The 22,610-nt window shown below is 58.5% G+C and overlaps 1 protein-coding gene across 9 annotated transcripts; it reads right to left on the minus strand.

Annotated features, from left to right (window-relative positions):
- Positions 1-20: 20 nt before the first annotated feature.
- Positions 21-21,633, minus strand: PEAR1 (platelet endothelial aggregation receptor 1). 9 transcript variants are annotated; one of them, XM_043453390.1, is made up of 25 exons: positions 21,614-21,633; positions 13,141-13,271; positions 11,169-11,278; positions 10,400-10,504; positions 9,947-10,047; positions 9,095-9,187; positions 8,585-8,828; positions 7,766-7,886; positions 7,429-7,565; positions 7,129-7,341; positions 6,631-6,805; positions 6,416-6,536; positions 6,098-6,193; positions 5,541-5,704; positions 5,346-5,448; positions 5,066-5,212; positions 4,740-4,865; positions 3,721-3,849; positions 3,489-3,617; positions 3,083-3,295; positions 2,782-2,870; positions 2,509-2,671; positions 2,294-2,368; positions 1,953-2,201; positions 21-1,246 (listed from the first exon to the last, which is right to left on the minus strand). In XM_043453390.1, exons 3-25 carry the CDS (start codon positions 11,267-11,269, stop codon positions 1,095-1,097), a joined length of 3,246 nt encoding a protein of 1,081 aa, XP_043309325.1. In that variant the 5' UTR covers positions 11,270-11,278; positions 13,141-13,271; positions 21,614-21,633; the 3' UTR covers positions 21-1,094. The 9 variants fall into 9 exon arrangements, with proteins under 9 accessions (XP_043309325.1, XP_043309326.1, XP_043309295.1 ...); XM_043453391.1 differs by lacking the exon at positions 21,614-21,633 and adding an exon at positions 21,068-21,220 and having other exon boundaries at positions 2,536-2,671; XM_043453360.1 differs by lacking the exon at positions 21,614-21,633 and adding an exon at positions 21,068-21,220.
- Positions 21,634-22,610: the final 977 nt, after the last annotated feature.

Consider the following 22,610-nt stretch of genomic DNA (forward strand, 5'->3'; position numbering starts at 1 on the left):
ACTCACTCAGCCACTCAGCCTTTGGGGGAACATTTATTGAGTGCCTACTATGTGCCAAGGGGAACCAATGTTGAACATAAACACGGGATTCCTGCTTTCGGGGAACTTACAGTCTGGTGGGGAAGGCAGAGAAGAATCAAATAATCACATTAAAAACCAACACATTAGAGAGGTGCCTGGCACCCTGTTGGCCTTTTGCAGGCATCTGGTGCATAAATACATCTGTCATCAGTGCCATGAAAGAGAAAACGGGATGTGGAGTACAAGCAGGAGGTAACAGGTGAGTGGGGGAGGAAGAGCATTCCAGATGTGCTAAGTCCCTGTCATAGGAAGCCGTGTGGCTGAGAGAAGGACACAGAGGCCAGTGTAACTGAAGCAGAGAGACAGGGAACACAGTTCAGAGTAAGGCTGAAGAGACAGACAGGCCAGGCCAGCAAAGCCTTTAAAGCCTTGGACAATTTTGACTGTAGCCCAAGAGCAATGGGCCACCAATGGAGACTTTCAGGCAGAGGTAACCTAATCAGCTTGTGTTTTGAGCAGTTGATTGGAGGGAGGACCAGATGAATGCAGGGATGCCAGTCAGGCTATTTCTAGATTTAACTGGGTTTGGGCTGCCTCTCCATTACAGTGAGTGCCCCAAGTCAGGATCAGTGCCTGGTACCCCTCTGAAACCACACACACACACATACAAACACACCCCCCTACACACACACACCCCCCCACACACAAACACACACGCACAGAGCCTAGGCTAGGAGTACACAGAAAATTTACCCAATATACATTTTTTACATTGATTTGAAATCAGTTATCCAGCAACATTGAACCCACCAGTTTATGTACACAGGGCCCGAGGGGCCTTGGGAAGCACTGGGTTGGGGAACAGGAACACAGACTTCTTGCTGACTGTGTTCCCATGACAGAACCTGGGAGCCAGGCTCCCATCTCCTCTCCATTCACATCTTCTATTAAACATGTTCATGTTCACGGCCGGCCAGTCCCCTCCCTGCTCCTGGCAGGGTACAGTGGGCTCTGTCCTCAGCCTTGAGCAGCAAAGAACAGGTATGCTGACTTCTGCACACCATCTCGGCTCCTCAGCGGTCCTGGCGCCGAACTGGGGGTGAGGGGGGATGCCGAACCGGAGGCAAGTCGTAGTGTACAGGGATGTGGCTGTTCTTGGGAGAGTCATAGTGTCCAGGAGGCAGGCCCGGTGGCAGTGGGGGCTGGGACCCCTCAGAGTCTCGGTCTGGGGACAGAGAGGGGAGCCGACAGAGGGAGGGAGGTGACTCCTCCCCTTCCCACCACTCTCCTCCCCTCTCCAGCGTCTTCTGCCCAAAGCCAGATGAATAGTGCCTGGCTATCCGCCACTTTGTGCAGCTCCTTAGCTGCCAGTGGGGGAGGCCACCTCAACCTGCCCACCTCACAAAATAGGAAGACACTCTGTCACCTGCCTTGTTCCCAGCTTTTCTGGGTATCAAGTTTACAGCTCAGGTGCTGTAAAACCACCATTTCAAATCCTTAGCACTGTGAGGTGGGTACCGCCACCTACAGACTCTAAGAGGCAGTATGACTTCCCAAACACCACCCTTGGTTTAAGCTTAAGTCTAAACCCCAAAGAAGGCTTTCCTGATAGCTCAGTGGTAAAGAATCTATCTGCCAACGCAGGAGATGTGGGTTCGATCCCTGGGTGGGGAAGATCCCCTGGAGAAGGAAATGGCAACCCACTCCAGTATTCTTCCCTGGGAAATCCCATGGACAGAGGAGCCTGGTGGCTACAGTCCACAGGCTTGCAAAGAGTCGCATACAACTTAGCGACTAAACAACAAATGACCCCAAAGACCTTGTTCTTGCTACCACTTCCTGCCACCTCCACATTCTTGTCCCCTGTCCCTTCTCTCTTCCCAGATCCCTTGTCCCTGTTCTGTCTGCTCCAGTGGAAAAGGAGGGCTCACCATGGACCAGAGGGCTGGGCTGCTCATAGGTACCACTGTCTCTCTGTGGCTGGGGGTGTCGCCGTCTCTGGCTGTCCGGGAGCTGAGGAAGCTGCCTGGGGGGAGACCCTGAGGAAGGGCCTTTCATCTCCACGTAGCTGCTCTCCCGGGGGTTCCCTAGCAGGCTGGGCAGGTCCCGGATGGTGGCATAGGGGTTTTCACTGCTCAGGGAAGCCATGCTGGCCCCCAGCCCCTCTTCAGAGATGGGTCCTAAAGATGGGGGAAAGAAGTCAGGCTCAGTGGAGGCACTGGCTCGTAAACCCCAGGGCAGCCCCCTCCCAGCCCCGCCGGCATGCGCTCACCTTTACTGTAGAATGGGCCGGGGCCATTAGTGTTGCTGTAGCTACAGCTGTAGCTTCGGTCCAGGTGGCTGCTACCTAACCAGGAGAAAGCAACCCGCAATCAGGCCCCTGGTCCGCACCCCAGGGTCCCCTCCTCTAGAACTGCCCGGAACCCCTTCCACAGACATGCGCGCTCAGATGGAGCCGGATGCTGGGCTGCACGCAGCCACCCTCACCAGAGGCCTTGGCCCTCAGGCTTCTACCTCTGTCCAGAGGCCCTGGCGGGGGCTCCCGGCGGTGCTTCCAGTCTGCAGGTAGCGTGGCATGGTTATCAAGTCCGTGGGCTCCACCTGGTCGCTCAGAGGCCTGGAGGCTGGCAAAGAGCTGACTGCCTGGAACCTGGCAGGGGAGGGTGGGACAGGGAGGGGAGCACGCAGAGCTGGAGCTCTCCGGAGACCCGGAGCTGCACCCACCGGGCGCCCGCGGTGCACGCCCACCCTGGCACTGACCTTCTTAGCGGGCGGGGGGTTCGGCGAGCACTGTGACAGGGTGTGGTAGCTGGGGTTGGAGTAGTAGTGACTGTAGCTCGGGGGGACATCTGCACAACAGACACGGGTGCGGGGTGGCCTGCCGGGTCAGACACAGGCCTGGGCCCAAGACAGCCGTTCATCCCAGGAGATCCGTAATCGGCCTCTCTGACCCCGCTTCCCATCTCCTAGGTCCAGGGAGGGATGCAGAAGCCCCGCATCCCATCTGCCCTGTGCCGAAGAGTCAGCCACGCCCATGAGCCCCGCCCCCGGGCCGGCTCACCTGGCATGACATACTCAGAGCCGTCCAGTCGCCCGCTGCTGTAGGCCACGGCCAGGTGCCGGTGCTCCTTGCCTTTCTGCCAGTGACGGTAGCCAATGAACAGCGCCACCAGGGCCACCACCAGGGATCCCAGCACTGCGATGCCAACCACTGCCCCGAGCGAGTTATAGGCCACTGGAGAGGTGGGCATCATGGTGAACGGCTCCTGGCTCCCTATGTGGGATGGAGTGGTTGCTGAGGACAGTGTCTTGGCCCTGTTGGTGAGCTTGGGATGATGCATGGGTGGGAGAGGCCCCAGCAGGAAGGTAGGGTGATACAAGAGTACCACCTAGCAGAGACCTGGACAGGTACCTATGTCCTGGTTCCCTGGGGACCGTGCAGAGGCAGGGGCTAGATGAGAACTCACCAATCCTGCAGGGGGCACCACTGTGCCCTGGAGGACACACACAGGCCCCAGTCTCCGGGTGGCACCTCTCTCCAGGACCGCACTGGCATGGTTGGGAGCAGTTGGCACCAAACATCCCTGGAGAACAGCCTGGGAGAAAGTGGAAGAGGAGATCAGAGGGGCAAGGGAATGGCAGTCCCCTCCTCGGGCTAGGGCTGGCAGTCGGGGCATGGAGTTGCCCTTCTATTGGTACCTTCCAAGCAGAGATGTCCGGTCCAGCCCGGGGGACAGAAACAACTCCCATCCTGGGGGTGGCAGGTCCCACCATGGCGACACTGGCAGAGCTGGGCACAGTTGGCTCCCCAGTGTCCCAAAGGGCATGCTGCGGGAGACAAGGTTGGAGCCTGTCTGGCAGTCAGGATCAGCGTCTCCTGGGTGAATTCTCAGTCCCCAGCATCGCTGAAGCCTTCCAGTCAGCTTTGGTCTCCCCAGAGACACCAAAGCTTAGAACGGTATCTACACACTGATGACTCACAAATGCTTATCTGTAGCCGTGTCTCTAGCCTGATTTTCAGACCCACGTGCCCAGCTGCCTGCCTAACCTCTGCACTTGCCTGTCTAACAGCCTTTCAAAATAATGTGATCAGGGTCAGACAACCAAAAGCTTCCAAACTACCCTACATCGCTTAGCTCTGGACTTTTTTTTTTTTAATATAAGAGAGAAGTAAATGCTCACACTATTCAAGGCATAATTTTTGTGTATATGATACTAGCAGATAATCTAATAGTAGTTATCGAATTCTATGGAAAAAGTCATCTCCAAAATCACTTCCCTCTACCCTGCCTGTCTTTTTCATGGTAACTGCTTCTCATTTTCCCTTTTCAAAATTTGCTTTATTCAGTTTTTTGGACTAATCTTTTCCATGATGTTCTTCATATGTTTATGTGGGAAAGAGGCCATTATAAATAAACAAAAAATAAATTGGTGATGCAAAAAAAAAAAAGTCCAAAACTGAGCTTATGGTTTTCCCATTTTTCCCATGCAGAAGGGCAGGGAACTTTTTTTCCCTGACCTGTTCATTGCTGCATCCTGAGCATCTAGAACAATACCCAGCATGTAGGTGATGCCCAATAAATATTTGCTTATTGTGTTTATATCAATGGCTGGATAAAGGTGGGTCCAGAGGCTTTTATACCCAGGCTCAGGGGAATGGAAAGCTCTCGGTCCTCAGCCCATCCCCTCGGCACTCAGACACACAGGCCGCCACGTACGTTGAGAGCAGTCAGGGCCGGTCCAGCCAGCCAGGCAGTAGCAGGTCCCATTCGAAGGGTGGCAGGAGGAATGGTTGGCACACTTGCAGGGCACACAGCGTTTGCCATAGCGGCCAGGCTGACAGGCTGGGGGAAAGGGGCTCGTGGTGACTGGGAGCAGGGGCCAACCCTCAGTCAGCCCTTGACTCCACCCTCTCCCTGCCTCCTTCCGGCTGTGGTAACCAGCCCATAGACTGGAGTCAGCACAGGAGACCAAGGGGGCTAGAGTGGGGGCTTCTGGCATCTGACACTGGACTGAAAGGCAGGGGGAGGGGAGAGAGCCTCACATTTCTGGCAGGAGGGGCCTCGGAATCCGGGTGCACAAATGCAATTGCCGTTCTTGGGGATGCAGGTGCCCCCGTTCTTGCAGGTACAGGTGTTGCTACAGTTGGCTCCCCAGAAGCCCTCAGGGCAGGGCTGGTGGCAGCGGGTACCTGTGAGAGGGGTAGGATGAGCCTGGCCTGTGTCCCCTCTCCTCATCCATAACGATTCTCTGCACACATGTCCTGTGGGATACATTCCCCCCACCCCACGGTAAGCCTGGGGCCCGCCCACCATGAGGCTCACCTGTCCACCCAGCCTGGCACTGGCAGTGTCCGTGAACAGGATCGCAGCCGTCAGCATGCTCACAGTCACAGCGACTGGCACAGCCTTCACCAAACTGCCCCTTCTTAGAGACGGACGGAGGGTAGGACCGGCCAGTAAGCCGGGGGATGTGGTGCCCTCCCCTCCACCCAGGCAGGCAGGCGGTTGCACACTTACCGGGCAGGGGAGCTGGCAGTGGGCCCCATGCCACCCAGGGGTACAGGTACAGGCTCCAGTCTGGGGGCTGCAGGCTGCCTCATGGGCACACTGGCAGCTGGCGTTGCAACCGAAGCCCCAGGTTCCCGGCGGGCAGGGCACAGAGCAGTTACCACGCTGCCAACCTGGAAGAGGGGCTTGTAGGTAGGCATGGGGACCCAGCTGCCCTCCTGAGCAAGCACATGCTGGGCAACGACTGTGTCAGACTCTGAGCTACCAGCACGGGGCGGGGGATGGGGTGCTCACGCCCGTAGGAGATGTCGGACAGAAGGCTGAATGACCGTCGGGGATGCACCACCCCCTTCTGGGTCTTGGTTGCCTCTTCTGCCAAAAGAAGGGGGTTGGCAGCAAACCCAAATGCTTACAGAGGCCCCATTAAATAACTAAATGTGTTCTCCAGGTCATGGGTAAGACAATAGGGAGGAGTGGGGACTGGAGACTGAGACGTTTGTTAAATATGATGGAGAGCTAGTCAAACAAAACACGTGTATCAGAACCCAGCCCTAAAGACTGCCCACGGGCCACCGCTGGTAGATCTCCTGGCGCCGGCATTCTGTGATTCTGTATGACTGAGGATGAGGAATGTTCAGCGAAGAGATGCCTCTGGCCTGGGCCTTTAAGGACAATTGGGATTTTTGTGGTTGAAACAAAAGCAAAGTGGATATTCCAGGAAGGAAGTAGCCTGGCTACTTTCCCGCCGTCCAGCTGCTGCCCAGTGATTCTGCCCATACCCTGCAGCCTCTCCCCTACCCTTGGCCGGCCCCTGCGCTTGGACTCTCCCTTCGTCCCAGGACCCCGCCCCCAAATCGCCCTTCCAGGAGACCCCAACCCAGTACCTTCCTTGCAGACGCAGGCGCCGTCGATGGGCGAGCAGGCGATGGCATTTTCGCAGGAACAGCGTGCGGAGCAGTTGACTCCGTAGGTGTCAGGGGGGCAGAGGCTGGCGCAGTGCGGTCCCTGAAAGTGGGGGGTGGGTGGGCGCACTCTTGAGACGGGCGGGCGGACTCCCTGGGCCTCTTCCGCACCTCCCTCGCGGCGGGGCTCGCCTCACCGTGTAGCCGGGCGCGCACCGGCAGAGGCCGCTGTCGGGCTGGCAGACGCCGCCGTGAAGGCAGAGGCAGTGCTCCTGGCAGCCCGGCCCGTGTGTGTCCTCCGGGCAGCTCTCGTTGCAGTGGAGGCCGGCCCAGCCCGGCAGGCACGAGCACTCCCCGCTCATCGGGTGGCAGCTGCGGGCGGAGGCGCGGGCGCGAGGCGGTCTGAGCCGGCGTCCGCAGCCGACCTCCCCCCGCCCCACCCCCACCTCCACCTCCGCGTGGTGGGAGCCGAGCATCGCGGGGTGGAGGGGGTAATCAGGGAGGCTCCGCGCCGTTCCGAGGGCGGTCCCCCACACCTCTGTCCCCGATGCCCCGCCCGGTCCCCTCTGCCACATCTGTGTCCCCCCCCCGCCCAGGATATGCCCCCGGTGCTTTTCGTAACTCCTGTGGCTTCAGCACTGAAGGCCTCTCCCACTGGCCTCCTGACCCCTTGACCGCAGCGTCCCACGGCCTACCTGAGGCTGTGTTCCGGGTCGCAGGTGCAGGGCTCCTGGCAGCTGAGGCCGTAGAGGCCGTCGGGGCAGAGGCGCTCGGCGCAGCGGTCCCCGGTGAAGCCGTGTTCGCACAGACACGCGCCGTTGGCCGGGAAGCAGCGGGCGCCCGGGGCGCAGTCGCACGTCTCAGCGCAGTCCTGCCCAAAGCGGCCCACGGGGCACTCCTCGCGGCACCTGGGCGCCTCGGGGGAGTGAGCCTGGCAGACGCCATCCCCAGACGCACCCGCACCCCTCACTCACGCCCGGGCTCCCACCACTCACCGGTCCCCCGTGTATCCCGGAGCACAGCGACACTGCCCGGTGAATCGGTCGCAGAGGCCTCCGTTGTGACAGCGACATTCCTGGGAGCAGTTGGGTCCATGGAAGCCCTCGGGGCAGGGCAGGGAGCAGATGGTGCCCTGTGGGGGGTGAGAGGTCAACAGACCCCCAGGAGCCCAGCCCCCTCCCCATCGCCGGAGGACCCACCAATACCCTATACCCCCAAAAACTCAAACCTCTCCAGGGCCCCCACAGCCTACCCTCCTCACACACATCCCCCTCTGAAGCCCTGGCGAGAACCACCCACAGAATTCATACCCACAGGCCCCACCATTCATACCGTCCAGCCAGGTGGGCAGCTGCAGGAATCCTGGGAGGCCTGGAAGACTCCCCCGTTTTGGCAAGGAGGAGCGCTGGGGCAGGAGAAGCCAGCACTCCGGGGCGAACAGGACACCTCGCAGCTGCCGGGCAGAGGGGGTGAGGTCAGTCTGTAAACAAGCGGCACCTACGGAATTCCCCCTTTGCCTCCCAGGGTTCAGTGAGCCACACCCACCCGGCCCCGCGGTGTCTCATCCCCCTTCCCTGCTGGGTAGGGCAGGGATCAAAAGCTTCCAGGACTGGAAATGGCAGGGACACACAGCCCCCTCAAGTGGGACAGAGTGAAGAGCCATGGGTGGTCTGTCTGCTGTCCCCATGCTCTCCATTCCACCTTTGCGCATGCTGGTCTCTCTCTGGGGGCTCATCCCAAGGGCTCAACTCTGGAGCTCCTCCATGAAGCTGGATCTTTGATCTCCAACTAGATGGATGGTCTCCCTCCTGTGACTCCCCAGCCGCCCCTGCACCCTGCCTTGCAATAGGTTCTCTGTGACTGTCTCAGCCCCACTTGGGGACATACTTTTACACACACTCTGGCTCATGTTATCTTCACAGCAACCCTTTGAGATGGACAATACTGCCCCCATTTCATAGAAAACAAACTCGTGAAGAGACAGTAATGTAGTCAAGGTTGCTCCACCAGGGAACAGCAAAGCTGGGACCAGGATCTCGGCCTCTTGGTTCCACCCCCAAATTGAGGATCCTGAGTCCCCTGGTATCCCCATATATGCCCGTGCATCCTGTGTCTGCCACCCCGTTAGTGTGTGTTCCTCCCGTTACATACCTGGGCCCAGTTCTCTCTGGGGGGCAGAGGCAGGCTCCGGTCTCGGGGCTACAGGGTGCCCCGTGGCACTGGCAGCTGAACTGGCAGGCAGGGCCATAGCGGCCAGTGGAGCAGGGCTGAAGGCAGTGCGGGGGCTGCAGGCCAGAGGGACAGGAGCATGCCCCACTCTTGAGGTCACAGGAGCTGCCGTTGCCGCAGTTGCAGGGCTGGTCACACTTCGGCCCCCACACTCCTGGGGCGCAAGCTGGGGGATGAGAGGGTGGAAGGGGGTCACCGGGGTCTTGCCCCTCCCCAGCTCCAGTTAGTTCCTGTCTTTCTCTCCTGGCCCCCACACATGCCCCCATGCCTGGCTTTGGCCCATCCCCTGCACCACACCCCCAGAAGAGGCAGCTGGCTGCAGTGGGACTCTGCTGGGTGGTTGCCCGGGGTCCTCAGCATCTGTGCCCGGTAGGGAGGGTGTGCCTCCCTGGAGGCACAGAAGGACCCGCCCTGCAGCCACCAGCCACTCACCGCTGGAGCAGTCGTCACCCCGCCAGTCTTGCACACATTGGCACCGATTGGGTGCCACACAGCGGCCATGGACACACTCCTGAGCACAGAGCGCTGGGGCAGAGATGGGGTTGGGAGTGAGCCGATGCTTCCATTCCTGCCCTACCCACCTTTTGTCCTCTGAAGCCCAGCCCCAGCTTCCTCCCATACCAGGGACCTGGAGTTAGCCTGCCAAGCAGCATTTCAGCCTCTCAGACACAGAAAGACTGAGAGTAAGCAACTCAGGTCGGAGCATGCCAAGACGAGATTCTGGACTCCCTAGCTGCTTTCTGTGAAGTTTTCAAAGCAGCTTGTTGGGAAATGAGGGTGGGGGTGAGGCTCCTCCTCACACAGGAGCCAGATATGGATGCTGTCCAGAGGGGGAGGAGGGGGCCAGGCTGGGTAGGAGTCTCTGCAGGGGGTTGGTGATGGTCCAAGCTGAGGAAAGGGGAGAGAGAGCGAGCAGGCTCCACTCTGGAGATTTCAGGGTGCCGGGGACAGGGGACAGGAGAGACTGGACAGCGACAAGTCAAAACAGATAGGGACAGGCAGAGTCAGAGAGAGAAGTGGACCCCGAGCCCGGGGACACAGTGACAAAGAGACCCAGGCGGCCCCAAGACAGAGATGCAGAGCCTGAGACAGCTGACGGACTTGGACAGAGGGAGTGGGGGGGATGTGGGGTCAGCTAGAGACAGAGGTCTGAAGTGGCAGCTTTGTCCCTCGAGACAGACAGGGCCGGGGAGGCGGAGGGCGGAGGAGCAGCCCCCCCGGTCGGGGTGGGGAAGGACTGGGTGGCCCAGGCTCTTGCCGCTGCCCAGCCCCCCCAGCACTCACGGACACAGGCGCCGTGGCTCTCATAGAAGCCCCGGCAGCACCGCAGGCGCAGCCGGTGTTCCGTCTTCACCACCTGGCGGTACACGGTCCGGTAGACAACTCTGGGGGAGACCCAGGGGTGGCCCTCAGTCTCCCCTGCAGAGGCCCCGGCTTCCACCCCACAGCCTGGCCACAGGCTGGCCCTGGGAGGGCCTTGGGCACCTCCCAACACTCTACACTGGGGGAGCAGAGAAAGAACATTCTCTCTTTGCCCCCCACACAGCCGCACACCCACACCACACACCACACCTGCACACCCAAACATACACACCCCACACACCGCGCCTTGAGCCCAGATGCTCCCTCTGAATTCTGAAGGTTCTGAGAGAAGGATGGGGGTGCAGAGGCCCAGGGCCTGGGCCAAGGCAGCTACTCTGGCAGCCCACCCGCCCACGGCGGGGTCCGGGTACTCACGTGGGCCGGGGGCAGCTGTGCGGGCTCTCCCAGGGCCGGTCGCAGGGCTCCGAGGGGAGCAGGCTGAAGGGGCGGGAGTGCGACTCCTTGGTCGTCGTGGTGAAACTGTAAGACAGGGATCAGGGTCGGGGCCCAGGGCAGGGAGAGACTGAGGCGGCACCCAGGGACAGGGGTGTGGGGGCTGGGTCACAGCGCGGAATATTTAGGTTTGCCCCTCCAAGCTGAGGATGGAGCCCCATCCTGTCGTCCTTCACTCTAGAGGGATCCTCCCCGAGTTGGAATATTCCTGGGAATATGCCATTCCAGCCTTCCGTTCTCCACCCCTGCCACCTGGCCTCCTTATCCCTATATGGGGAGATTGAGCTAGAACTGACTTCTGGGCCCAGAGGATGGTGATGGGTTGAAGCATGTCCGGCCAAATCTGGCCTTGCTCCCCAGCCCCGTCCCCTTTGCTCTCCCTGGGCGAGACCCTCTGCTTGCCCCACAGTGAATAGCTCCTACCCTGTACTTTGTCCTGCAGCCAGCCTCACACAGGGACCAAGGAACTGGGATAAAGAGAGGACAGGGTCAGAGCTGAGATGGAGAATGAAACGATCAAGATGGGGATAGAGTCAGAGCATCCCATCGAGGGAGCAGAGGTAATAGATGCAGAAATAGGAAGGAGGTGAGGCTGGAGAGAGGGAGGTGATGAGGAAGGAGGAGCCCCAGGGGGGAGAGTAAGGGGCAGGGGGCTTGGCGCCCTCAGGGTGCAGCAGGGGCCCTCTCTCACCTTTCCCAGAAGCTGCAGGTGTTGGGGTCCTTGGGGTTGAGGGTGGCAGCCAGCCCCAGCTCCAGGGCCAGGAGAAGGAGGGCCCGCAGGGGTGGTGACATTGCAGGGGCCTGTGACGGGGCCAGGTGCGGAGCAGGTGAGGGGCACTGTGGCCACAGACCTGGAGGAGCAAGTCTCTGCAGAGACGGAGCCAGGCTGACAGAGGAGATGAGGCTGCTGCCTCTGGCCCTCTGAGCCCTGCTCCCCGGGCTCCAGGTCTTACTCCTGACCGGGTGGAGCACCGCCATGCTTCTGAGTCTTTCTCGCATGGTTTCCTCTGTCTGGACATCCTCCTCTCATTCTTCACCTTGAGCACTCACCTTTCAAGGTCTAGCCCAAGTATCACCCCTCTTTCCTTGCCCTGCTCCTCAACTTCCACTGGCAGACAGCCCCCACCCATTCTTTCAGGGACCCCCAGCACCATTCACCCACAGACTGCTGTTCCAGTGCCTGTTCCCTGACCATGACCTCTGGAAGCCGGGACCTGTGCGTGAATGCCCAGCCCCCAGCCCAGTCCCTACCCAGGGTACCTGGGTATTGTGCCAAGGTTCCCTGGGGGCTCAGACAGTAAAGAATCTGCCTGTAATGCAGGAGACCTGGGTTCGATCCCTGGATTGGGAAGATCCCCTGGAGGAGGGCACGGCAATGCACTCCTGTATTCTTGCCTGGAGAATCCCCATGGACAGAGGAGCCTGGCAGGCTATGGTCCAGGGGGTCGCAAAGAGCTGGACACGACTGAGCGACTGAGCACAACTCAGTGAAATAGGAGTCGATGAAGGGAAGTTATAAGAGAAGCCGGCCTGGGCTCAGTTAGGGAAGGAACTTTCCAACAGTTGAAGCAGTTCTGTGACAGAACCAGCAGTGGTGAGCTCCCTGTCCCTGAAGGTAGGCAGGCAGAGGCCAACACCACCCAGTCTGGGGGCTTCCTATTGGGGAGGAGTAGGACTGGGTCCCAGTGACCCTGAAAAGGGCCCCTCCCACCACTGCTGCGCTGACACAGCTCCTACTGTCTCCTGAGAACCAGTGGTGACTTCTCTTCCCGGCTTCTTGATCAGTGGTGTCACGTTAGTAGTTTGAAACCAAGCACGGGGGGATTATTTACACCACGGACATCGGCAAACACCACAGACCGGGGCCAGCACCCCTCCCCACCAGAGCCGGTTGTTAAAAGCCGTGCTAGCACACCCCTGCACCCAACGCTCGGCACGTCACAGAGGAGGTCCCCAACCCGACCTCAGACTTAAGAAGCAGCCCCCCAGCTCCCTCTGACCACCCACCCGCCATCTGGAAATGGGCTCCTCCCCGCCTCCTCCACGTCTGGCCTCGCCCGGTGGGTGGGAAGCGGCTCAGGACCTCAGAGGAGTCTGTTCAGGCTCCTGGGCTCAGGAGCAGCTGAGCCCCGTGAGCAGCCACCCCCGCCGCCGGTTTCAGATTCTCTGTTCAGTGTTCCTAAAACTTGCCCTGGCTCCCTCCTCTACACCTCCCTGAAGCACCCACATCTGCTTATAATTTTCCCGGGAAGAGAGAAAGGTCATGGTAGCTGGCCCCTTCCCCCTGAGTATCTCTGGAATGCCTGCCGCCAGCCCCACCCCAGGCCCCCCACCCACACACTCCCGGGTCCGTAGCAGCAGCCGCTCTCAGCTCCCATCAAGGCAGTGCTTCTAGGGATGCTCCCCACCATGCATTCTGCCCCACCAGTAAACCCTCCAGTGGTCTGCTCACCACTCTCTCAACTACAGGGCTGGCCCACCTCTCCTCCCCAGGTTTCCTCATCCTGCCACAAATGTCCACCCACACCCTCCAGTCTTGCAGAGCTGTAAGGCCCTCCCAGGTCTCTGGTTAGGGGCCCCATCACAGCTCCCCCGGGGCAGATCTCCCACCTCTAGTCCTCTCTGTGTTCTTCCCAGCCATCCTCAGTCCCCAAGTAACTCACCAGGGCTCTATGGCATCCTGGGGCCTGAGAAACTCAGGTGAGCCAGGGACAGGGTGTCACAGTCCTCAGGCCCCAGGGCCAGGGGGCATCCAGAGACGATCCTGGGGGTCCCGGTGCTCAGGATATGGAGCCTGAAGACAGGAAATAGAGCCCAGCTAGAAGGTGTGCAGGCGGGGAGGGCAGCAGGGAGCAATGATCGTGGGCTGAGCATGGGGTGGCTCCATCCTCCCACCACCCTGAACTCCGAAGGTAGGATGGGGAGAGCTGGGGGAGGTCCAGAAGCCTCCTTCCCAGCCCTCTCTGAGGGGCTGAGGGAGGGACCCAGCCTGGCCTCAGAGAGCCAGGCCGCAGTCAAGAGTTTCCTTCAGGTGACCCCACAGTCTGGCCCCCCACCCACACAGCCCCCCAGCTCCCTCCCCAACAGATTTGGCTCCTTCTCCCAAGGTTCCAAAACTACACCAGCTCTCCTCTGTCTGGTCCCAGCTGATCTTCTCCCCACTTCTCCCTCGAGTATGCATGGCAGCAAACCCAGGGACAGGGCCCCGGACCCTCCACATATCTCCCCTGTTCACCCGGCAGTTGGTCCATACTCCCCTCTTCCTGGAGCCTGGCCTGGGGTCCCGTCCTCCAACTGGAGCCCAGTCTGCCTGGATGGAGGGTCATCACCATTGTTCCCGGGTGAGCCTCATCTCCAGCCATTCAGGGACGCCCCACTCCACCCCCAGGCTTCCCATGGCCTGGATCCATCCCCAGAGCTCAAGGCTGCAGTGAGGTGGAAAAGACCTGCGGCACGAAGGCCCCAGGAGGTGGAGTGGGGTGGGGGCTGCCCTCCCAGAGAGAGAAAGTCCTCCTTTCATATACATCAGCCCCCTCCCACTGGCCACCTCCTCTTAACCAACTTCCAGAGCAAACTGTTCAGGGGAGCATGCGGCAGTTTAGTCGCTAAGTCGTGTCTGACTCTTGGGACCCCATGGACCATAGCCCACCAGGCTCCTCTGTCCATGGGATTTCCAGGCAACAATACTGGAGCGGGTTGCCATTTCCTTTTCCAGGGGATCTTCTCCTGCATTGCAGGCGGATTCTTTACCGACTGAGCCACCAGGGAAGCATGAGGGGGCCTTAACCCTAACCCTAGGGGGTTGACTCTACTAGCTAGAGGGGTGGGGTGATTCCCTTTTCCCAAAGGGCCTCAGGGCAGGACTGGAGTGCAGAGGAGGCCCCATCTGGTCAGTGGTGGGGCTGGAAGCCAGGATGGAGTGGGTGAGATCAGTGGGTGGTCCGCAGGGAGAGGAGAGATGGGATGGGGATCCTGGCAGGGAGGAGCAGGGTTTGGCCTCACCAGCCTCAGCCCCTGAGGAGGGAACACAGGCCAGACCAGGAGCCCCCACCTGGCGCCTTAGGCTTGTTTACATCTGAGCCTTTGTCCCTGAGGGGCTGGGGAACCTGAGACCCCGGCCCACCCTCCCCAGCACCTCCAAGCCCAGCGGCACTGGGGTCCATGTGCCCCTTCAAGGGGTTTAAATCAGACAACTACCGGCTCCCCATCTGACCCCAGGGCCTGCACTGTAGGCTCCGTTCTTCTTCCCATACAGATAACACCCCCAGCCCCCTTTCTCCACTTCACCTCTGGACTGAGGGACCCACACACCTTTCCTCACAACTGGAATAACAATGTGACCCCATGTATCATTTACCATGTTGGCACAAGCAGTGTGCTGAACAGTTTATATGGATCGTCTCGGGTAAAGCTTATGTCAACCCACAGTGGTGAGGAGGGCATGGCAACCCACTCCAGTATTATTGCCTGGAGAATCCCATGAACAGAGGGGCCTGGGAGGCTATAGTCCATGGGGTCACAAAGAGTCAGACACAACTGAAGCGACTTATCACGCATGCAGCCCATGGTGGTAGCTATTGTTATTCACTTTACAGATGAGGAAATAGGGAAGGACAGGGTACATCCCCTGCCCAAGGCCACATGGACAGCGATGTCAGAGCTGGGATCCAAACCCAGACCAGCAGAGCCCTCCCCCTGCGGTTCCAGTCTCTCCCGAGCCCAGGCGGGAATCCCAGGGGCTTTGCATCTCTTTTTAATAGCCTTGATTATGGTGAGGGGGTGCCTGGCAGGGGCTGGACAGGGGAAGGGGATGGGGGGGGGCGATGCCACAAGAACTCGATCAGAGGCGTGGGAACCAGGATGTGTTTACAGTCAAGAATGAGCTGACACTTCTCTCTCCTCCACCTCGAGATGCAAAGCAGCTGGGCGCCTGGCCAGGCCTCCCAGTCCCCAGTCCCGCCTGCGAGGGCCCCCCAGCATCCCTGCCCTCTCAGCCTCCAGGCCCACGCAGGGCCCAACCCAGCTTGTCCTCCCCTTCTCCTCTATTTCGCCTGATCCCCTCTGGTGGGGAGCCCTTCCACCCTCACTGTGTTACAGCCTCTGCTGGGAGGAGAGGAATGGGTCTGGGGCCTCTGGGAGGGGAGTGGAGCTCCTAGTGGACCGGAGATGGTCCATTTCTATAGAAAGCAGAGAGCAAGAGTGGGGCTGATGGAAGTGAGACAGCAGGAGGGACTTCCCCACCAGCTCCCTTCCAGCTGCTCTTCTCTGGGAGGTGGTGCAGCTAAAGATACCCTCTGAACTCTGCAGCCCCCGCCACTCCTGTTCAAACCTGGGTTCGAATCCCAGCTCTCAGCTCCCTCATCTCTAAAGCGGGGAGGGTAATAGTACTTCTCTTCACAGGTTGTCATGCAGAGCCATAAATGAGTTAATACAGACAAAGAGCTAAGAGAACTACAAAAGAAGCTCAATGAACAACCACTGTTTGCTAGAGCATCCTTAGACCCAGTACTCCTGCACCCAGAGCGGCCCCTTCCCCACTCCACTTGGCACTGTCATACTCTTTGAGCATCAATTCCAGGAAAAACTGTTTCTCTTTTTTATCTTTTTTTGCTGAAGAACCCCTAGGATGATCCGGGAATGGGAATGGGGCCTTAGATGCTGACAAAGAGAAAGGATGTGGGGAGGGGAGGGGATCACGCTTCCCCTGAGAACCCTATCCCCCAGAATGACGGGCTGCCCGCCAGGTACGTCTTCAAGCCAAAAGCGGTTGATGAGGCAGGACGCCTGAGTTCTGTTTCCCCCCCGCCCCAGCTCTCAGCTTGAGCACCCACTCCAGCTCTTTTTCTTGGCTCCACTAGCCCCCCTTCTCTCTTCTCTGTCTCTCTCTTCCCCCTTCCCATCTTGGAGGCCAAAGTTTCTAGTACTTACAAGCTGTACAACCTCAGGCACATCACTTGAGCCCTGTGAGCCTCCTTTTCCTCATCTGTAAAATGGGAGAACAGCTCCGCATCTCCCAGAGTTCAGTGGGAGTTGGAACTGCTGGTTCCAACAACCATCCTAGAACAGAGCCTCAGGCCACAGGCTGCTCAGTGGACCATGCAAGAACAGAATCCCCAAGTTCTGGCTCTCTGCCTCTTTCTTTTTGCCTTTTCTTCATCAGAAACTCTCCATTTCTGAAACAGAAACTTTCTGTTGTTTTTTTCTTTCTCCACTCTCCGTTTCTGAAACAGAAACTTTCTGTTGTTTTTTTCTTTCTCCGTCACTTTCTTGGTCTCTTTCTGCCTCTCTCCTTCCTTTTCTGTATCAAAGCTACCATGTACAGTTGTGTAGTATGTTCACTGCGCTAGGGAATCTGCCTTTAGGTGTGGAGTGGAGGCTGACGCCAGCCACGATCCACACACTGAGCCCTCATGTCTTAGCATGGTGCCAAGGTTGCCTTGCCCTGTAGCTCTCTTGTCTTTCAGGATCTCCCCCACGTCTGTCTGTTCTCTGTACCCTTTCCTGACCTCTCTTTGCCTTGGAGACAGGATGGCTTGGTCCTTCCCACTCAGCACAGAGATCCGAGTCCAAAGACTTCCATCCCCTCCCCACGCAGCGATGCCTCTGACCCAGCTCTGCCAGCAGCCTAGACTGCTCTGCTCCACGTGCCACTCAGAACATCCGTGTGCACACTCGTACACGCATGCACAAAGCCCCTCCTACATCCAGCCAAGCCAGGCCTCCGGCACGCCAGGCATGTCTGCCGGATGGAGGGACAGGAAGCCTGCACACTCGTGCTCCAAAGGCTGGGCGGGAAGGGAGCAGGGGTGAGGGGCCGCTCTTGTGTTCTCTGTGGCTCAGGAAACAGAAGCTAGAGGGTCCTCAGCCCGACCTGTTTACTCATCAGGAAATAGAGAAACTGCAGGAGTTCTGATTCACCAAGCATTCACCACATGCCTGCTGGAGGCTGGAGCCAATCCAGACCCTCACCATCACCCATAGGTGTAGTGACTGTCACCCCCGGGTCACAGAAGAGACCGGGGAGGTTCTCTGGTAGAAAGACTTGCCCAAGGGCCAACGGATCAGCAGAGGCGCAGCAGGATTCGAATCTGCTTTAAAGAACAAAGCAGTGGAGGTGGGGGGAGGTGACCTCTGGGGTGACCCAGACCCAGAGCAGGGGAGTCGCTCCCCCTGCTCATCGCCACCCCCAGATAACCCCAGAAAGTGCACCTCCGCTCTGGCCACTGCCTCTCTCTAACGCCTCTGTGGCTCCCCAGCACCCTCGGAAACGGCGCCCAGGGCCCAGGTGGCCAGCCCCTGCTCCTGGGCTCCCATCGCACTGGACGTGTCTCTCACCACACAGCCACCTCTGCCCAGGCCGCCTCTGGAATATCCAGGTCCTACCCCTCCTTCCAGGCCAGCCTCCTCCAGGAAGCCACCTCAGTGACTCCACACCTCCCCTGTTCCTCCCTTTCCTGGGACCTTCCTCCAGGCTCTTAGCACATTCACCACTGTGGCCCACCGGAGCCCTGGGGTGCTCCCCAATTCTTCCCTGAGGCCAGCTTCAAGCTGGACATGGACCAGTCCCCAGGGGCCCAGCACTCCTCAAACTCCAGCCAGGGAGACCAGTGTCCTTCCTCTGGGGCCAGGTGGGACTAACCTAGGTCAAGCCAGGAGTTCACAGCCTCCGGAAGCCCTGCAGTCTGATGACCTGATGAGGTAATGGGGACCCCATCCTGTGGCTGCCAGCTTGTGAGTGAGGCTGGCTTCCCCGCCAGACTGGGACAGCCTCTAATTCCATTCCTGTCTGAGGCTCTAAGAGTGGCCGGGCTGTCCCCCAAATGTTCCCTCATGGCTCCCATCCCGTGGTCATTATATTCTTATTAAAGGCTGTCTTCCCCACTGGAATGAGCTCTGTAGGGTCAGGGCACTTCTCTGCCTGCCTCAGCATCCAGTCCCCAGCTCTGGCCAGCACCTACAGGCACACATCTAGGGTGTGCGGCACCCAGTGGGCGCTAAGTGAGTGTTGTGTGGAGTGGATGGACTGATAAACTCTAAATCCTTTTTGACTTGGGTAAGCCTGACCTTACTTGGTGGGAAATGGGGGAGAGGGAGAGGCTGCGGCTTGCTCCTGGCTCACCAGACACCAGGGCCTCCCTTCCAGGGCCTTTAAGACCCAACATTGGTAAGTCGATGGAAGGTGGAGTTCAGAAAGAACTTCCCAACATTACAAAGTGAAGGGCAGCTCCAGACCTGCCCTCCTGAAGGCAGCGGGCAGGAATTCCTCAGGGCTGGCCTCCAAGTTCCTCTGGGATGAGGGCATGGGAGTCCAGGGCACTGAGTCACCTGGAGAGGAGGGGTGTGTCCTTCTCCTGCACTTCCCCTCAGGGACGACGCCCACCCCACGCTGTCTATCCACACACCTCCTTCTGCACAGAGCAGGGCGCAGATGCTGCTATGTGGGGGCCGGCTGGGAGGCCCAGGCTGGAGAGGAACTCAGAAGGCTCCATGGCCCAGAGCCCACCTGGGTGCTAGAGCCCTCGATCTTGCCATGTGTAGGTGCTGTGACACCGGCGACCACCCCTATACGGTGAGCTGGGTCTTTTCTGTTCATTCACTCAGTAACCCTAGAAGGAAGGTGCTATTATACTGCCTGTTTTGTAGATGCAGTAATCCCGCTTTCACTGCCCAGGGACAGGGTTCAATCCCTCGTTGGGGAACTAAGGTCCCACAAGCCATGCAATCCCCCAAGAAACAAATCCCAAAGAGGGTAAGTAATTTTCCCAAGGGCACACAGCCAGTCAAGGGCAGGGTGGGTATGTGGACCAGGTCCATCAAGCGCTAAAGACAAGGCTGCCCCTTGTAGGTCCTTCTTTCCCTGTGATTTCTCTTTGGTCTTTGGACTCTGTCTCCCCTTCTGTTTCTACCTTCTCTACCTCCTTCTTGTTCTTTTTCTCAGTCTCTGCTCTGTTTTTCCAAATATGCTGTGTTTTTCCAAATATTTCTGCCTGTGTTTTTTTTCATCTGTTGGTCTCTGCTTCCACATTTCTGATTCTCTTTATCTCTGTCTCTGTCTTTCTCTCTCTTCTTCCCTGTCTCCTCTTGCTCCTCCTGCTAGCTTCTCTCTGATAGTTTAGGTGACCAGACTGGTACCAACACGGTTCCCAGAGCTAGGATGGGCCCCAGGGTCCCTCATGCACCCTGGGAAGGGTCTTTTTCAAGGCTTCCAAGGCTACTCAAAGGAGAAGTTCAGAGCACTGTGGTGGAGGACTCTCTAGCGACGTGTGTTGGTGGCAGGGAGGCAGACAGCAGCCCAGCGACCAGGTTTCCAAACCGTGGACAGGGCTGCCTGGAGAGCTAGTTTCCTCTTCTGGGAAAGTCTGATAGGGAATGGAAGGGGGGGCAGTGGGTAGTGGAGAAACAGATGCCAACCCTCAGCTTCACCTCCCGGTGAAGACAGGAAGACAGAGGGGAGCCTGGCCAAACCAGCTCCTAGGTGGCAGGGAGGGTTGCCCCAACTGCAATGGCAGGTTTGCTGGGTAGGCTTTAGGAAACCGCAAAAACGGGAGAGACAGCAGCAGGGGACAGATGGCTAAAGAGAGGAGAGCGGTCCCACACCCTGGCCCCCATGTGCCCACCCCAGGGACTATCGCATGGATTGGTATGGAGTGGGATTCAGACAGCTCCCTGACCCCCCCAGGCCCAGCTTAAGGCCAGGGTTGAGAGCTGACCCCTTGCCCAATCCTGCCTGGAACCGAGGTCTGGCTGAGCCTGGGAGCCTGGGAAACTCGGGCCAGCACAAGCTGTTCCCATCCCCGGGGACCAGGGTCACAGCCCAGTCTCGGGAAAGGCCACTCATAAAAGGCCAGAGCAGGACAGCTAAAAGTTCCCTACTGGAGGCTGGAGATGCGGCCCCCTCTGGGACCCCCCTACCCTCCTCCCCCTCACACACACCAGCCCACAGGGCTTTCTGAGGATCCACATGCCTGAGATCTTTGGCCAACTCCCTACTCCCCAAACCAGCAAAGCTGTGAGCCCCAGGGACCTGCAAGCCTGGGTCCCTTCCCTCCATAATCCTCAAACATTTCTCCTGGTGGGGAGAGGAGGGACCCGGTAATAAACACAGAGCAGGCACAGTTCTAAGCAGGAGACATGTTTTTGCTCTCTAAACCTCACAACAATCCCATAAGGCAGGCACTGTATCTTATCATTCCCCTTTTAGAAATGAGAAACCAAGACACAGGTCCTACAGCTAGTAAGGGGACAAGTCGAGATTCCAACCTGGGCAGCCTTGACTCCAACGTGGGTGCTCTTAACACTAGGCATCCTTCAGCCAAGAGGGCCTGGTAACAGCTTCTCTCTCCAGCCCTCAGAGGGGGCCAGTGGGGTGGTGGCTGCCCCTGGACTCACCAAGTCCCGTACAAGGGGCTGGGAAGCGGCCTCATTTGCATGTCATTTACATGCAATTTTATTATGAATGGCAACCCCCAATCCCCTTTGGCCCATCTCCACTGCCCCATCCCCTTCAGGTCTCTCTTTCCCCCCACACACTCCACCCAGAGGTCCCCCAGGGCAGAGTGGTCGCGGGACCAGGGCGGCGCCATCACTCACCTGCCTCGCGACCTTATTTCTCCGTTTGCCTAGGATGGGGAACGCCCGGGTGGGCCCAGAGGAGGACAGGGCAGGGGTCCCTGCGTGGAGCCCTAGCCCGACTGCGGGAGCGGCCGGGAGGCCGAACGTTGTGGATCGCTGGGCTGGGAGGGGCGCGGAGGGGCGGGGGGCAGGAAGGGGGTGGGAACTCGGGCCCTCGCCAAGGCAGGAAGTTTTGACAAGGAAACCGGGAGTCGGGGGAGGGGAGATCCAGAGTGCCCGGGGAGCGAGGCTGTGTAGGGGTGGGACCTCGGAGGCCAAGCGGCGGCGAGGCCGACATGGCAGCCTGGACCGGGTGCAGAGAGGGGACGAGCACGGGACAAGAGCAGGGGTCCCGGCCCGAGTCCCTCCTCGGCTCTTCACCAGCTGTGCGGCCAGAGGGTACTCTGCCTCTCTGGCCTCAGCTTTCCCGTCTGTAAAGTGGGGTGGCGGAGGGAAATTAATGAGATCGTCCACGTCGGGCACCTTCCCAGTGCGGCCCAACAAATATCTTATTACAGGCACTACCTGGGGATCGACCGGCGCGTCCCAGACTGGGAGAGCCGCGACGGGGAAATGTCTCTCCTCTTCTCAGGCCTGAGGAGGGTGTGATCCTGGGAAGCAGAGTTCCGCGGAGTCTCCGCCTCTGCCCGCCCCCTCGGTCCAGAGCCCCGGCGCTCCGCTGCACCGCGCGCGGCGGACTCTGCGCAGACCCGGCACGAGCCGGGCGCCACCTGGCGGCCAGCGCCCGCCTCCGCACAGCCCGCGACTCCCGACCCGGGAGAAGTGCATCGCAGCCGAGGTGGACAACCTGAATCTCACCCTTCTTAGGGCACTTTTCCCTTCTCAGCCTCTGAGAGGGCAGAGGCAATTTTCGCTAACAACTAATATTTGTTTTCAACGTCGTTAGATCTTTAGGTATTGGTTCATTTAATCCTTAACTCGAGATCGGTTCTATTTACATGATGATGTTCATGTAATTAGGACACCAGCAAGTGGCAAAAACAGGATTTGAACTAAGTTCTTTGGTCCGTCTGATTACAGGGCTCTCTCTACAAACCCCGCCCGGGACAGAAAAAGGTACAATTCAGGAAAAGCAAGACAAGTACATTCCTCTTTGGCAACTTCAACTTTATTGAGGTAATATAACTGACATACAAGTTCTCAAAATACCCACTTAAAAGTGTTCGATGAAGTTCTTTTACATTTTTATGGCGGTAAAATATGTATAATATAAATGTTATCATTTTAACCATTTTAAGTGTTCAGTTCAATGGCATAAAGTGCATTCATATTGTTCAACCATCACCACCAGCCACTTCCATAATTTTTTCATCATCCCAAACTGAAACTGTGTACCCATCTAACTATAACTTCTCATTCCTCCTCCCTAGCCCCTCCATTCTACTTTCCGCTTCCATGAATTTGATTCGGTACTTCATATAAGTGGAATAATACATTATTTGTCCCTACAATATGTATCTGGCTTGTTCACTTAGTTCAATGTCTTAGTTTGAAGCTGTTT

Source organism: Cervus canadensis, chromosome 2, assembly GCF_019320065.1.
Source record: "Cervus canadensis isolate Bull #8, Minnesota chromosome 2, ASM1932006v1, whole genome shotgun sequence".
NCBI classification, from domain to species: domain Eukaryota; kingdom Metazoa; phylum Chordata; class Mammalia; order Artiodactyla; family Cervidae; genus Cervus; species Cervus canadensis.

Coding starts and splice junctions, on each gene's coding strand:
- PEAR1 (XM_043453390.1), bottom strand. CDS start 11,269: ATGTCACCACCCCTGCGGGCCCTCCTTCTCCTGGCCCTGGAGCTGGGG. Junction 7,566..7,765: donor GCTGCCCACCTGGCTGGACG/GTATGAATGGTG, acceptor CACCCCCCACAG/GGCACCATCTGCTCCCTGCC. Junction 2,871..3,082: donor CTCTGAGTATGTCATGCCAG/GTGAGCCGGCCC, acceptor TCTGTTGTGCAG/ATGTCCCCCCGAGCTACAGT.